General features: G+C 51.4%; 1 protein-coding gene across 1 annotated transcript in view; it reads left to right on the top strand.

Annotated features, from left to right (window-relative positions):
• The window catches only part of ELAPOR2 (endosome-lysosome associated apoptosis and autophagy regulator family member 2), a 105,803-nt gene that overhangs the window by 58,036 nt on the left and 32,948 nt on the right, over nt 1–14,819 (top strand). Inside the window, exon 5 of the mRNA XM_081210678.1 lies at nt 7,027–7,113. Coding sequence (XP_081066804.1) covers nt 7,027–7,113 — 87 coding nt within the window. The remainder of the gene's footprint in view (nt 1–7,026; nt 7,114–14,819) is intronic.

The following is a 14,819-nucleotide window of genomic DNA, read 5'->3' as shown; positions in this document are numbered from 1 at the left end:
TACCCCACCCATATGACTGGGTTGCCCCAGCCACTCTGGGTTCTGGCCTCCAATGAAGGAGAGCCCACCACTTCCTGAGGGAGACTGTTCCACTGTTGAATAGCTCTTACTGTCCAAAAGTTCTTCCTGATGTTTAGTTGGAATCTCCTTTCTTGTAACCTGAATCCGTTGGTTCGGATGGTCCTCCCCTCCAGAGCAGGAGAAAGCAAGCTTGTTCCCTCATCCATGTGACATCCCTTGAGATATTTGAAGATGGCTATCATATCTCCTCTCAGTCCCCTAAACGTCCCCAACTCCCTCTTCCTCATAAGGTTTGGTTTCCAAACCCATGATCATCTTGGTTGCCCTCGTCTGCACATGGAATAGAGTGGGACTATTACTTCCCTTGACCTGGACATTATGCTTCTGCCAACTTGAGTCTTTCCCAGATTCACAGAGGAAGTGTTTATATGGTGTCTAGAGGCTGAGAAGTCTAGTTTAGCCAAATGATTTAAGTGCTTCTTGGTCATCTTGTCTCAAGCACATCAAAACCTATGGCCTGTCTCAAATGCTTGCTGAATATCCTTCCTTCCCAAAGCTGCTGGCAAACTCATGATCCAGCTTGGAATGCATGGAGATTCTGGATGTAGGAAGTGTATCCTCTATCTATGGGTTTGTTGCACCTGTTGGCAGCTTGCCCAAAGGCCGCTGACTGTCTTGATCCCAGTGTCCGTGTGTCTAACCTCCGTGTGCGGATTCATACTGTTCATAACTGGCTGGATCTATAGTTTTTCCAGAGGGCCCTTATCGACACCTGTTGATGCAGGTGGAGGTGTTTCATGCCAAGAACCAGAAACTCCACAGCCTTTTATCCTACAATGGCTAGTTTCAGGGACTCCCCATGCCATCAAATCTACATGTTGGCATGGTAAAGATATGTACAGGCCAAACTCAGCCAATAACGCTCTAAAATGTAGAGACTGTAATACTTTGGATTAATTGGGTTGTAGCTAAGGCACTCTGCCATTTTATTTACACGACTGGAAAGAGAACCTGGAGCGGCCCAGGAACCACCCACTCCAGAACTTTGCCCAAGAAGTGAAGAAGGGCTCCACAATTTTTTAGATTTTCTGGGTCCAGCTGGCCTTTCTTAAGGCGTGGTTTTGCCATTGCCTCAGTTAGGCTGGCAGGGACCAGCCCCTTTCTAACACAAGCGGCCCACCTTGTAACTCCCTCAGCAAAATGAAGCCCACCTGTGAGCTCCCTGACAGCCTCTCTGTCTTTACAGTCCCTGGCAGGAAGAGAAACTCTGGCTTCTGGTGAGTCTGGCAGGCAGGGTGGGCTTGCCTTCGACTTTGGTTCAAAAGGAGGGCTGGCACCTGACTTGAAACAAAAATGTGATGTAGCTGGGGACTTTTTTTCCTTCTTTTTTGTCTTTTTTGCAGTTTCCAGAGCATCTTGTGTGAAAGACAGAATTTTGGCTGGGTTCCCAGAATTGTTTGAGTGAACCTTGGGTTTTTCCTAAGTTAAAGTCAGCCAATGCATCTTTACACAAATTGCATTGCATATGAACCGTGAAATGCAGGACAGACCATGTTGCTCACCTGCATTTCTCCCCAGATTGTTGAATGTGCGACTGGCGGGTGCCGGGGTGTGCTGTCTCTCTAATTCCCCCACTGCAGGCTTTGCTGAGCCGAGGGAGGCGAGGTGGGTGGTGCCAACACAATGTGACAGCTTGGCAGCTGCGGGCATTGCTCTCCCGCCCACTTACCTTCCTGCACAACTCCTTCACTTGGCATTAGGATCTGCCGGCAGAAGTCACAGGAGCAAAAAATGTCTGCTCTCACCAATGTCTAAAAAGTCCGGCCCCTTTACATCCCCGCAGCTCTGTCCCTAGCACTGCCCAGGCCCCATGAGTTTTGAAATCAAAAGCTGGCAACCCGGACTTGCACATTATGCAAGCTCACAGCCAGTTCCAGCCACTGGGCCAAGTGACCTCTTTCTATATGAACTCAGAAGCCTGACCTGGGTCTAGCCATTATTTTAATTCCCCAAAGTGATGCTGGATCAGGGGTTCTGTGGAAAATGAAAGGGGTGGCTAACTCCGGCTGGCTGGCACTGCCATGAGTGCTGGTACAGAAAAAAATAAGGGAGACCAGGCCAGGCATCCACATTGGGCCCTGGCGGGTTCTCTGGTTTTCAGGTGTTGATGCCCTTTGCCGGCCTGCTGTCTAATGGGCATCACAAACGCCAGGGGAGTGAGGGGAGCTCCTAATTCATGTTGCCGCCTTGTGCATTCAAACAATGTTGTGCAGGTGGCTGGATGAAGGTAGAGGAAGAGTAAAGAAGCGGAGGATGGAAAATGTTCCTCTTGCTCATCTCTCCCCCCCCCCCACTTTGTGTGAGGGATGAATCACTCCTGTTTCTCCTGCTGCCACAAAGGGCGTTTGGCCCTAATTAACATTTGCAGACTGTTTGGAGACAATGAGATGCGGCACTGTGGGCAGGAAGCGCCGTGTGCCAGCTCCCTCTATGCGGCAGGCATGGAAACATGGGCAGAACAAGCATGCCGCCCTAGGCACCTTCTGTTGGTTCAGTACCATCCATTGCCCTTCGCTAATAAGACGGTACGTGCTCACGGGAGATGTCTTTTGAGGTACTGTCTATATTTTTAACCATACCGGCTTGTTAAGGTTCTGAAAAAGGAAGCCACAAGTGATTCTGCTGCAGTTACATTAATTTGCTTCCAGATACACACTTGTAGCAGCCGCTTGGCTGGGCAGCAATTGATTTCTTTCTTTCTCACAGGAAAGCAAAAGCATCGACTGCCTGAGTATGAGGCCCAAGAATTACTTCCAGCCAATGACGGATGTTGATAGCTTTTCTGCACTCTGGGGGTGCCGTCTTTAAGTCTCATTAAGCAAGAGCAGCTCTAGTGTAGCAGTTAGACCAGGAGCCACTGAGGGGAAACACAGACAGACAGACAGACAGACAGACAGACAGACAGACATCTAGCTCCATACTTAGGCAGATGTGCAGGCTGGGTGTCTGAACTTGCCCAAACCTCCCCTGACTCTGCTCCTTCCTCAAACCTGAGACTCGCTTTGGGGTGTCAGAGAATTCCAATGAAAATGGGAGCAGGAGCAAAAATTGCTGATGCTTGCTTATTTCTCCCATGTCCAGAAAGGAAATCAATCCAGTGAATAGAATCTGTATTTGCTGTTGTTCTTGCTTTCAGTCCACAAATGAGTAGTAATTGTTTACATTTCCCCATATTTGCATTCCGTTTCCTTTGCACTGAAAATAGTGGGATGGAATAATGTAACAACAATATATGTACAATTTTTTTTATTTTATTATTTTATATTTCTAGTACCCCCCCCACCATTTACAATATAAAAACACAAAAATATACAACATAGTAACAAACAAAAAAAACCCAAACCCAGTTTAAAAGGCCATGGATTGTTTAATTGTCCAAAGGCTTGGGAGAAGAGGAACACTTTTGCCTGTCACCTAAAGGTGCCAGACAAGCCTCCCTGGGGAGAGCACCCCACAAATGGGAAGACCCGTTCTCAGGTTGCCACCATGCGGACCTCATGCAGACGAGGCACATGAAGAAGGACCTCCGATGATGATCTGGATTGGTTCATATGGGGAGAGGCAGTCCTTGAGGTGCTGCAGTCTCTGCTGTCGGGCCAGAATTGATGCTCTTCATACTCTGGTGAGCAACCTGGCCGCTGAATCCTGCACCAGCCAAAGTTCTGAACCACCTTCAAATTCAGCTCCACATATAGCGCAGTGCAGTAATCGAGTTACATTTTTTAAAATTTGTGTTTCTGATACATTTCAACTAATCTAGTTACACTGAGTTATGTGAATGGATAAGTTACTTAATTTCACCACAGTGGACAGCGGGATGAACAATTTTTCATGGAAGACGAACTGCAGCAAAACAGAATCCGAATCATAGAATTGCAGAGTTGGAAGGGACCCCAAGGGTCACCTAGTCCAATGCAGGAATCTCAGCTAAAGAATCCCTGGCTGACGGCCACCCAAGCTCTGCTTAGAAACCTCCAGGGAAGGGGAGTCCACCGCCTCTGGTGGGAATCTGCTCCACTCTTGAACGGCTCTTCCTGATGTTCAGTTGGAATCTCCTTTCTTGTAAGCTGAATCCATTGGTTTGAAATGGAACTGCCTGTGGAATGAAAAATGAGGCCTTCTTGCAGCTCGTTCCACAAGGCAGAATATTATTTTTAGACACCATTATGTCTATAATCACCTTTAAAAGCTCTTTTATTTCCTTGTAGTTAGTTACTCCATAAAGCAAGGTCCAATTTTTCTGTAAGACATGGTTGTTGTTTTTAAAAAAATTAATTATGTCAGTATGGCTCACATAGAGAAACTTTCCTGTGGATGTTGCCCCTGTCAGCTTAGAAGATGCTCTGTCTCACTTTGTCACAGGTTTATTCTTCTGAGCATTAGGGTTTCTGATTAAGCACCTCTCTCTCCCTCTTTCTTTTTACTCCAGTGTAGTTACCACAAAGATGCTTGAAATGTGAAGCTTAGGCTCCCCCCCAACCCCACAGAGGCCTCCAACATCATTGCTCTAGATGAAATAGCATGTTATTATCACTTTTCTTAAATTCCTGCTGTTACAGAATAGCCAGTCATTTTGCCTGCACTGCTATTGAACAATTTTGCTATTCTCCTGAACAGTTATTTGCTAGCAAGTAAAGTAAAAGTGCCCTGCAGGGGAGCCTCCCCCTCGTGCGCGGCCACAGAAGATACTCAGGAATCAGCAAAGCCATCTCTGCCTGCCAGGTGGCCCGGCTGCGGGAGAGAGGGATGCATCAATTCAGACCAAATCAGCATCTTTTCAGTTTCCAAGTATCCATTGCAACTGTGTTTGAAAACATATTTGGAAAGTTTGGATTCATTTGCTGGATCAGGCCAAGCCAGCATTTTGTCTCTGGCCCATTCGGCCCACGGTTGCTCCCTGCCCGTGCTGGTGGCAGGTGCCTGAGGATCCTTCCAGGGATTAAACCCGGGCTCTTCTGTCCTTTGATTTAGAAACAGGCCGCTATAAACATAGAGGCTTCCTTCTTTTTTCCTTCCACAGGTAATAGGGGGGAATTCCCGCTTTTGCAGGGGTTCTGCCCCTGCCCTGCCTCATTCTTCCCTATTCCACCCCAGTCCCCTTTCAGCGCATTAAGCACATGATTTGCACATTAAGGAGATCCCTGCAGTCCTCTCTGGACCTCCAGGCAGATTTGAGAGAGGCAACCAGTTCAGTTGCATGGGACATGGAGCCTGGGGGGGGGGGCTGGAGATGCTGCAGCTATGATTTAGAAAGGAGTGCGAGAGGCGTCAGGGTGCTGAATTTTGGTGTCACACAGGGTGCCACTGAAATTTGAGACCCCAAGATCTGCCACTCATGAATCTATTCCTCCCCCCCCCCAGCAAACCCAACGCTAACTCAATCAGATCGTGACCACCACCGCATTTTGTGGCAGCAAATTTCACAAATTCAGTTAGAGACTGCATTGTACAATGCTTTCCTAGCCTTGAAGCTGCTGTTGATCAACTGTTTAGCACGACATGCATGTGTAAAGCGAATCAAGGCCTACAGCCATGATCGGCAACCTGTGAGCCTCCAGACCTTGTTGGGCTGCGCCTCCCATCAGCTCTAAGCCGTGGCCATACTGGTGTCCAATGAATGGGGGGGCACAGGTTGCCTTGCCAGGACTAGAGGAATCCAGCTGGCTTTTGGGTTCTGCTGGAGAGCAGGATGTAAGTGAAGTCCTGGTCAAGTATTCAACTCCTTACATGTAAATAAGTGTGGGCGAGGAAGCAGGATTATGCTGGCCAGCCCTGCCCCCTTAAGGTTCATCACCTTTTTCATTCTTTACAGCCCCCCCCCCCAAGTTTGAGGCTGAAGGTCTGAAGCAGAGAGCCCTCTCTGCTATGGAGACTCCTCCCATGATTTAGGTGCCTACTTGTGTGAATGAGGAATTGTCCTATTCCAAGGGGATAGCATATCACGTGAGCCATGAGCTCACTCAGTAACCTTAGGAAAGGCTGTGTTGTCTCCACTCACACTCCTCCCACCCCACTCTGGAATAATAATGACTTAACAGTTTGGGTTTACTGGGTGGCAAAGGTAAAAAGGGTAGCAGGTCGTGCTGTGGTCTAAACCACTGAGCCTCTTGGGCTTGCTGATCAGAAGGTCAGCAGTTTGAATCCACACGATGGGTGAGCTCCCATTGCTCTGTTTGAGCTCCTGGCAACCTAGCAGTTTAAAACCATACCAGTGCAAGTAGATAAATAGGTACTGCTGTAGTGGGAAGGTAAAAGGGTATTTCCATGTTCTCTGACTTCTGTCATGGTTGTCCGTTGTGCCAGAAATGGTTTAGTCATGCTGGCCACTTGATGCAGAAAGCTGTCTGTGGACAAATGCCAGCTCCCTCAGCCTGAAAGCATAGATGAGCACCGCAACCCCATACAGTGGTGCCCCGCAAGACGAATGCCTCGCAAGACGGAAAACTCGCTAGACGAAAGAGTTTTCCGTTTTGGAGGTGCTTCGCAAAACGAATCTCCTATGGGCTTGCTTCGCAAGACGACAATGTCTTGCGAGTTCCTGCTGGTTTTTTCCCCTCCCCCCCCTTTTCCTAAGCCGCTAAGCCGCTTATCAGCTGATCCGATCAGCAGATAAGCGGCTAAAAGCAGCTAAAAGCCGCTAATAGCGCTAATCCACTAATCCGTCAATGGGCCTGCTTCGCAAGACGAAAAAACCGCTAGACGAAGAGAATCACAGAACGGATTCTTTTCGTCTTGCGAGGCACCAGTGTAGTCGCCTTTGACTGGACTTCACTGTCCAGGGGTCCTTTACCTGTTTATCTTACCTTAATGGCTGGCACAAGGATTACTGAGATTCATGTGAGGGGTTTTTGAAAACATTCAAAGTGTTACATAAATATTGCTTCTGTTATTGGCTGACAGCAAATTAACTCAATATCTGAAAGCTCCCATTTTTTAAATCAATAGATTCAGAATGATCAGTGCCAAGAGATGGACTCCACAAGCGATAAATGGATGAAGCTGACAGATAATGGCGAATGGGGCTCCCATTCTGTGAGTATAATGTTTCATGGCTTGGTGAATAGAATCATATAATCATAGAATTGTAGACTTGGAAAGGGACCCCAAGGGTCATGTAGTCCAGCCCCCTGCAATACAGGGATCTCAGCTGAAGCATCCCTGACAGATGGCCACCCAACCTCTGCTTAAAAACCTCCAAGGAAGGAGAGCCCACCACCTCCCAAGGGAAACTGTTCCACTCCTTTCTTGTAACTTGAAGCTACAGTGGTACCTTGGTTTACGAACTTAATCTGTGTCGGAAGTCCGTTCTTAAACCAAAGTGTTCTTAAACCAAGGCCTGCTTTCCTATAGCAGCGGGGGACTCAATTTACAAATGGAACACACTCAACAGGAAGCGAAACGTTCAACAGGAAGCGAAAAGTTCACAAACCAAAACACCTACTTCCAGGTTTGCAGCATTCTTAATCCAATTTGTTTATAAACTAAGCTGTTCTTAAACCAAGGTACCACTGTATTGGTTTCTGTCCCACCCTCCATCTTCTATGTGACAGAACTTGAGATATTTGAAGGTAGCTATCATATTTCTCCTCAGTCGCCTCTTTTCCTAGCTAAACATACCCAGCTCCTTCAACCTTTCCTCATGTGACTTTCCCAATCCTTGATCATCCTGGTCACCCTCCTCTGCAACCTCTTTCTTAAATTGTGGTGCCCAGAATTGGACACAGTATTCCAGGTGTGGTCTGACCAAGGCAGAATAGAATGGGCCTGTGACATTCCTTGATCTGGACATTAGACTCCTGGGGATGCAGCCTAGAATAGATATAGTGGAAACCTGATCATCTCGTGTCTTTTTCACTCTGTAGTTCTCTGAACCCCATCAAGGAACTGACTGATTTCCTATCAGCAACCCATACCCTCAAAATCTTATTTCCTACATGCCCCTACATGCTGTGGCGCTGTGGGGCATGGCTGCTTTCCCTGCAGAAGCAGGATTTAACTTCCCCTCCCTCCCATCAGCTGATGTGTGGGCAGTTCAGTCCTGCTTGGTTTTGGTGCAAAAGAGTTCCATGCTGAAAACTCTCTTGCACATCCACAACCTGCAGGAAGCAGGATTGAAACCCCCCCCCCCACTCATAAGCCAATGACAAGGGAGATAAGTTCTGCCTGATAAGTATCTTTATCCTACCTTCACAAGCCAACTTTGACAGGTGGGTGGGATAACCTGATGTCTATGCCCTGTAGGCTGGCAGGGAGATAGAGACAAAACCGTTTCTCCACTTGCTTCATGTGGCTGCATCACTCAAAATTCCAAAGGGTTCACTGTAAAGATAAAAAGTTCAAATTTTTGAGACTGAATGAAGGATCATTCTCAGAACCACACAGAAAAAGAATCACCTTGTGTGAGCTGTGTAGGCCTGAGGCAGAGTTTCTCCTTTTATTTGCATGCAGATACCTTATCTCACATTTTTATTCCATGTCAAACCCATGAGCTGAGCAAACAGGGCAAGGCTTCATTTCTCTTTTCTGGGTGAGGGGAGAAAATGAAACCTCTGTATGTGTTTTAAGCAGACCTGTCAGTATGTTTGACTGAATTGTTTGCTCTCTAGGTCCTTTAAACTAGTTCAACAAAACTGGGGTGTGGTTTCTCAAAGATTCTTGTGCCTCCTTGTCTCTTTTAGCTCCAAGGCAAAAAGTACTCTGTTTTCAAGTACCCTGTTTTACTTCTTGGAATTTGCAGCAACATTGGGGTGTGGTTGTTTTTTCATTTACTCCTTGGTAGTTGCAAAGTCCGAAGCAGCAGACGGTGTGCGTGAGGATTCTTCCAGGGGTAGCTTGGCTTTGTGCAGTGATGTCAAGCTTCAGCAAGCCTTTCTGCATCGACTTTTTCCATTCAAGGAATGCTCACCTATGTGCTTGGACACATGTAAAATGTAAAATGCTGGTTGGCGGGGGCAGCCCGTCTCGTCTTGCCGCCTTGGGTGATGTGCCTTAGTGCTGCTCTCGCTGCTGCCACCCTTCTGCTAAAGCCTCGCTTTCTGGGGTTCTACAGCAGCTTCTCCTGAGATCCTGTGGCGTTCTTGTGAGATCTTACCGGAAGCCGCTGTCGCCACTTCTCACTTCTCTGGCAGTGGTGGCAGGAGCAGGTTTTCCACTTCTCAAGGTGGCTGCCTTGGCCCAGGGCAGCTGCACATGGGAGGGGAAAACTGGGAGCAGTGACCAAGCAGTGAGCAGTGAGGAAGCATCATGGAAACTTGTCTGCAAATTCCTGTTCTGATTGGAGAGACACCACATAGCTTTCCAGGGAACCCCAAAGTTCCCTGGAGCACAGTTTGAAGTCACTGCTCTTGCCTAACATCCTGGAGTAACTATGACACCAAATGAGGCCAATGAGGAAGAGACCCCATTTGGCAAAGCAGAGTGGACTTTGGGCTGATGAACATGAGCAGCAAAATGACACTGAGAGTCCTTCCTGGACTGTTCTACTCCCCTCTGCAGATGGGGAGTTGCATTTGGAATACCTCCCTGTCTTAATAACATCCCTTCCTGAATGTAAAAAGCTAGTACTTTGGGGAAACAAGTTTGTCAGAGCTGCTTCCAGATCCTAGCTCACAGAGGATCACGCTAGCCAGCATTCACTTTATAAAAGTCTTTATTGAGTTACAGTTTCCATTCTCAAGCTGCTGCGTGCAGTTCTACGTCTTATGGGTTAGACCGGCGAAGCTCCATCTGAGTCTCCACCCCCTGTGCACCAGCTTACTAACCTAGCCTTACTCCACCTCTTCCGCCTGACCGTTCTTCTCTGGGTCCCTCTGCCCCCCGTGGTCTCTTCCTTCCGGGATTCTTCTGACGCGGACCCCCCGGACCCTCCTGTCTCCTTGCGCCGGGCTTTAGGACCTGGCTCCCTTTCCGGGCTGCTTACTGCGCCACCTTCCTGTGCATTTGAACTTGGCGCGCGCGCCCAACCTTCCACTTTCCTCCTGACCGTTTCTTCGCTCTCCGATGGAGGTGTGGCCACTCCTGACTCGTGCCCTCCCTCCTGTTGCGAGCTGCCAGCGCTTGATACCTGGCGCCCTTCTTCTCCCCTGCTCTCTGTTGGTGACGCTGGTCCCGATTTCCAACTGCTGCCCTCTGAGCCCCCTCTGGACCCTTCTTCCTGGGGTGTCCCCCTAGGCTCCCCCCTTGCTCTGGCCACTGGTGCTCCTTTCTGTGAATCTTCTGATTCACTGGAAAGACTCGGAGATCTCGGGTCGTCGTCATCACTCATCTTTTCTTCTGCCTCCTCCCCCTCGCTCTCTGTTTCCTCCCTTGCCCTCGCCTCTGCTCCTGAACCCCTGACATCCATCCCCCCCTCGAAGCCCCCCCTTCCCCCCTCCCCTCCTTCCGGTGCGGGAGCTGGGTGCTGCCGTGGCATGGGGACGAATGTCGGATACAGTTCGCTTCCCGTGGCGGGCCTCCAACTGAAGGCTTCCGGTTCTTCCTCCCTGCTCTCGTCGACAACGGTCACCTCCGCTTCCATCTCTGTGCCGCCGTGCTCGAAACCCGGGTCATCCCCGAACACGTCCATGTCCGCCTCTTCATCGGTCCCTCCTGGAGGCGTTGCTTGCCCGGGACCCTCCAGCCACTTCCTGCGCCACTGCTCCTCTGGTCTATCGTCCCACCAATACGAGGGTTCTGAGGCAGATCCCGAGGGTGACCCCCCCGGGGAACGGGCGTCTCGTGTCGGTTCCTCGTCCGAGTCGAACCCCTGGAACGTGCTGGCTGAAAGCGTGGGTGTGAAAAGCCAGTCGTCGAAAAAGTCTGCTGGCATGGGTCTATGTGGGAAGAGGGCATGAAACTCGTCTTTGAGCAGAGGTTCCTCCAAAGCGTAGCCCGGCACCCAGCTGTTGGCACTGGCCGGGGTGCCCTCCTTGGCGAGAAGGTATTCTACCCCCTCTTCCCCCCATCTGGAGTCCAAAATCTCTGTGACTTCGTTGATGGGCTCCTCCTGTGGCGCTCCCCCTTGCTCGGTTCCCTCTCGGAGCGGACTCGGTGCCGTTCCTGGTTCCTGAAATCTGTGAGGTGCCTTGTAGGGAGTGAGCACCGATCTGTGGAACACCGGATGCATCCTGGAGCCCCTCCGGAAGCGCCAGCCTGAAAGCCACCGGGTTGACCTGCTCTTCGACTTGGTAGGGCCCCAGCTGTTTATGCCCCAGTTTCTTCTTCGCTAACGACCTGGCCGGCACTGCGTGGGCCGCTAACCAGACCCAGTCTCCCACATGGATCTCTTCGCCAACCCTCCTGTGTCTGTCCGCTTGCACCTTGTATGCGTGTTTAGCCAGCTCCAGGTGCCGCCGAAGCTGATCGTGGACCTCCTGCAACTCAGACGCGAACGCATCCGCTGTCTGCGGCTCCCCCTCCCCCATCCTTTCCAGTCCCGGGAAAGTTCTGGGGTGCCTTCCGTTGTTGGCGAAGAACGGCGTTACCCCCGTGGACACGTGCTTCGTGTTGTTGTAGGCGAACTCGGCGAGAGGCAGGTAATCCACCCACGTCGCAGGCTGTTGATTAGCATAACATCTCAGGTACTGCTGCATGATGGCATTGACCCGCTCCGCTTGCCCGTTGGTCTGCGGGTGTCTAGCCGAAGCCAGGTTGATCTTGACGTTCAGGAAGCCTATCAGCTTCTGCCAGAAGTTCGAGATGAACTGCCGCCCCCGGTCGGACAGTATAGACCGCGGCAGACCATGAACCTTGAACACGTGATCTATGAACAGTTTGGCAGTTTGTTCCGCCGTGGCCACCTTCGCACACGGGATGAAATGTGCCATCTTGGAGAACAAGTCCACCACCACCAGCACTGCCGTCTTGCCCCTCGAGCTGGGCAGATCCGTGACAAAGTCCAGGGCCACTCTCTCCCACGGTTCGAACGGGGTTTGCAGCGGTTCCAGCAGTCCCGCCGGCGGTCTGTGTACTGGTTTGGCCCTCTGGCAGGTGTCGCACCTCGCCACATAGTCCGCGACCTCCCCTCGCATTCTGGGCCACCAGAAGTCCCTGGCGACTAATTCCATCGTCTTCTCCGTGCCAAAGTGCCCGGCAGTGGGTGCGTCGTGCAACTGCTGCAGTACCTTGGCGCGAAGATCGTCCCCCGGCACGTAGATGGCCCCTTTACGGAGGAGTAATCCATCGCGAACCTGGAACTCGCCGGTCGCTGCCGTGCCCCTTTGCGCCTCTGCCATCTTGGCTCGCGCGAAGGAGTCGTCCTGCAACGCTCTCCTCACCGCATCCAGGTCAACTGTAGCCGAAGCGCACGCCCACACCGTCGGTGCGAAGATGTGCATGGCAGCGGCTGGCGTCGCCTCCTCCAGATACTGTGGTTTACGGGATAGGGCATCCGCCATGATGTTGGTGTCCCCCGGGACATACTCTATTCGGAAGTCGAAGTTTGCAAAGAATTCGGCCCAACGTATCTGCCTCTGGTTCAGGAACTGCGCCGTGCGCCAGTGCTCCAGATTCTTGTGGTCCGTGCAGACCTGCACCGTGTGCTTGGCGCCGATCAGGAAGTGCCTCCACGCCTTGAATGCTGCATGAATGGCAAGCAACTCCCTGTCCCAGATGGTGTAGTTCTGTTCAGACTTGCTGAGCTTCCTGGAGTAAAACGCTCCCGGCCTCCAAGCCCCCTGCGGGTCTTGCTGCAACAGGACTGCTCCTACGGCTCTGTCTGATGCGTCCGTCTCCACCCTCATTGGCCGGCTGGGGTTGACATGCAACAGCTGCTCTTCCGACGCGAAGAGACGCTTGAGTGCCTAAAGGACTGCTCCGCCTGTTCCGTCCAGATGAACTTCTTTTTCTTGGAACTGAGCGTGTCCGTGATGGCCGCTGTTTGCATAGCGAACCCCTTGATAAACTTGCGATAGAAGTTCGCAAAGCCAACAAACCGCTGGACCTCCTTCCGGTTGCGCGGGCTCTTCCAGTCCAACACTGCACGAACCTTGGCGCTGTCCATGGCGAGCCCCTTGTCTGACAACCTGTAGCCGAGGAAATCCACCTCCGTCACATCGAACTGGCATTTTTCCAGCTTGGCGTAAAGCCTATGCTGCTGTAGTCGGCTCAGCACTTCCTTGACGTGTCGGTCGTGATCCTGCTGCGATTCAGAAAATATCAGGATGTCATCCAAGAAGCAGACACACGTCTTGTAGAGGAGCCCCGCCAGCACGTGATGCATGAAAGCTTGAAAACAGTGGGAGCCATTTTGCAATCCAAAAGGCATAACTCTGTATTCGTAGGTGCCCAGGGGCGTGAACATGGCTGTCTTCCACTCATCGCCTTCCCGCATGCGAATGAGGTTGTATGCCCCTCGCAGGTCCAACTTGGTGAACACGCGGCCCTTGCGTACTGTCGCGAGGAGGTCGTCGATCCTGGGCATGGGGAAGTCCGATGGTTTGGTCACACTGTTCAAGATGCAATAGTCCACTACAAGTCTTTTTTGGGGCGTGTCCTTCTTCTTAACAAAGAATACAGGACTGCCCCCCACTGCCTTGGACTCTCGGATGAAACCGCGCTTCAAATTATGATCTATGAACTCTTTGAGTTCCTGTAGTTCGTCCTCAGACATGGAATACAGCTTCCCTTTGGGCAGCGCCGCCCCTGGCAGTAGTTCAATTTTGCAGTCATATGATCTGTGGGGGGGTAGCTTGTCCGCCTCCTTCTCGCAGAAGACCTCTAAAAATCCCGCGTATTTGTGGGGGATTGCTTGCAGCGTCCCCAGCTGCAGCTGCGCTTCCTCCTCCTCTCCCTCCTGCCGGGGCAGAATGCAGTGTTCAGCGCAGTATGAGGAGCCAAAGACTAGCTGCCGCTGGTACCAAGCCAGCGTCGGGCTGTGCCTGTCCAGCCAACTCATGCCCAAGACAATAGGCGTGTCCGACAGTCTGGTGACATTAAAATTGATGATTTCCCTGTGATTTCCAAGTCGCATCACCATTGGTGGCGTTTGCTTCACCACCTGCCCCCCTAGCAGCTCCCTGCCATCCACCGTGACGACCTGCAGGGGCAGCGTGGCAGGCAACAGCTGTATAGCGTGTTTATCGACAAAGTCCTGCCCTATAAAGTCCGCATTGCTTCCTGAGTCAACGGTGATTGGCACGTCTAGAGTGAGGCCATTGGGTAGCTGAAGCGATGCAGTGAGCTGCACTACTGGTTTGGGCGGGAGGGGGTCTGTGGGCTGCAAAATCTCTGGGGACTGCTTCACTGACTCGTCTGGCTGGGCCCCAGTGCCTCTGTCTCCAGCCAGACTCTGTCGTTTCCCTGCTGTGCGCCTCCGTGCTGAGTAGCTGCAGTCACCGTCGCAGAAGCTGCATTGAGCTTGTGGATCCTCTGGGGACACTCTTTCGCCATGTGCTGCGGACTTTCGCAGATGTAACACTTCCTGTTCCCTCTAGGAGGCTTCACTTTGACTGCTCCCGGTGCTGTGGCTCTGGTTGCTGACTGAGCCCTGGCACCTCCAACCTCCATCGGTTCCGCTCCCCCTCCTGGCGGAGGCGTGGATTGCGCACGCGCGGCTTCCCTGGGAACGAAGGAGAACCCTCTCGCTGGTTCGCGTCCTCCACGCCCTTCGTCCCTGCTCCATGGACGTTCCTCCAGCCGCACCCCCACCGCCAGCGCCCTCTGAACGACCTCCTGCGTGGTCCTGGGTCTCTCCCCCCTTGCAATTTCGTCTTTAACCGCACTGTTCAATCCTTCCCAAAATAGGTCTCTGACTGGAGCTG

The sequence above is a fragment of the Podarcis bocagei genome (assembly GCF_964188305.1).
Source record: "Podarcis bocagei genome assembly, chromosome: 10".
In the NCBI taxonomy this organism is placed as follows: domain Eukaryota; kingdom Metazoa; phylum Chordata; class Lepidosauria; order Squamata; family Lacertidae; genus Podarcis; species Podarcis bocagei.
This window is presented reverse-complemented; position numbering and strand designations above follow the sequence as displayed.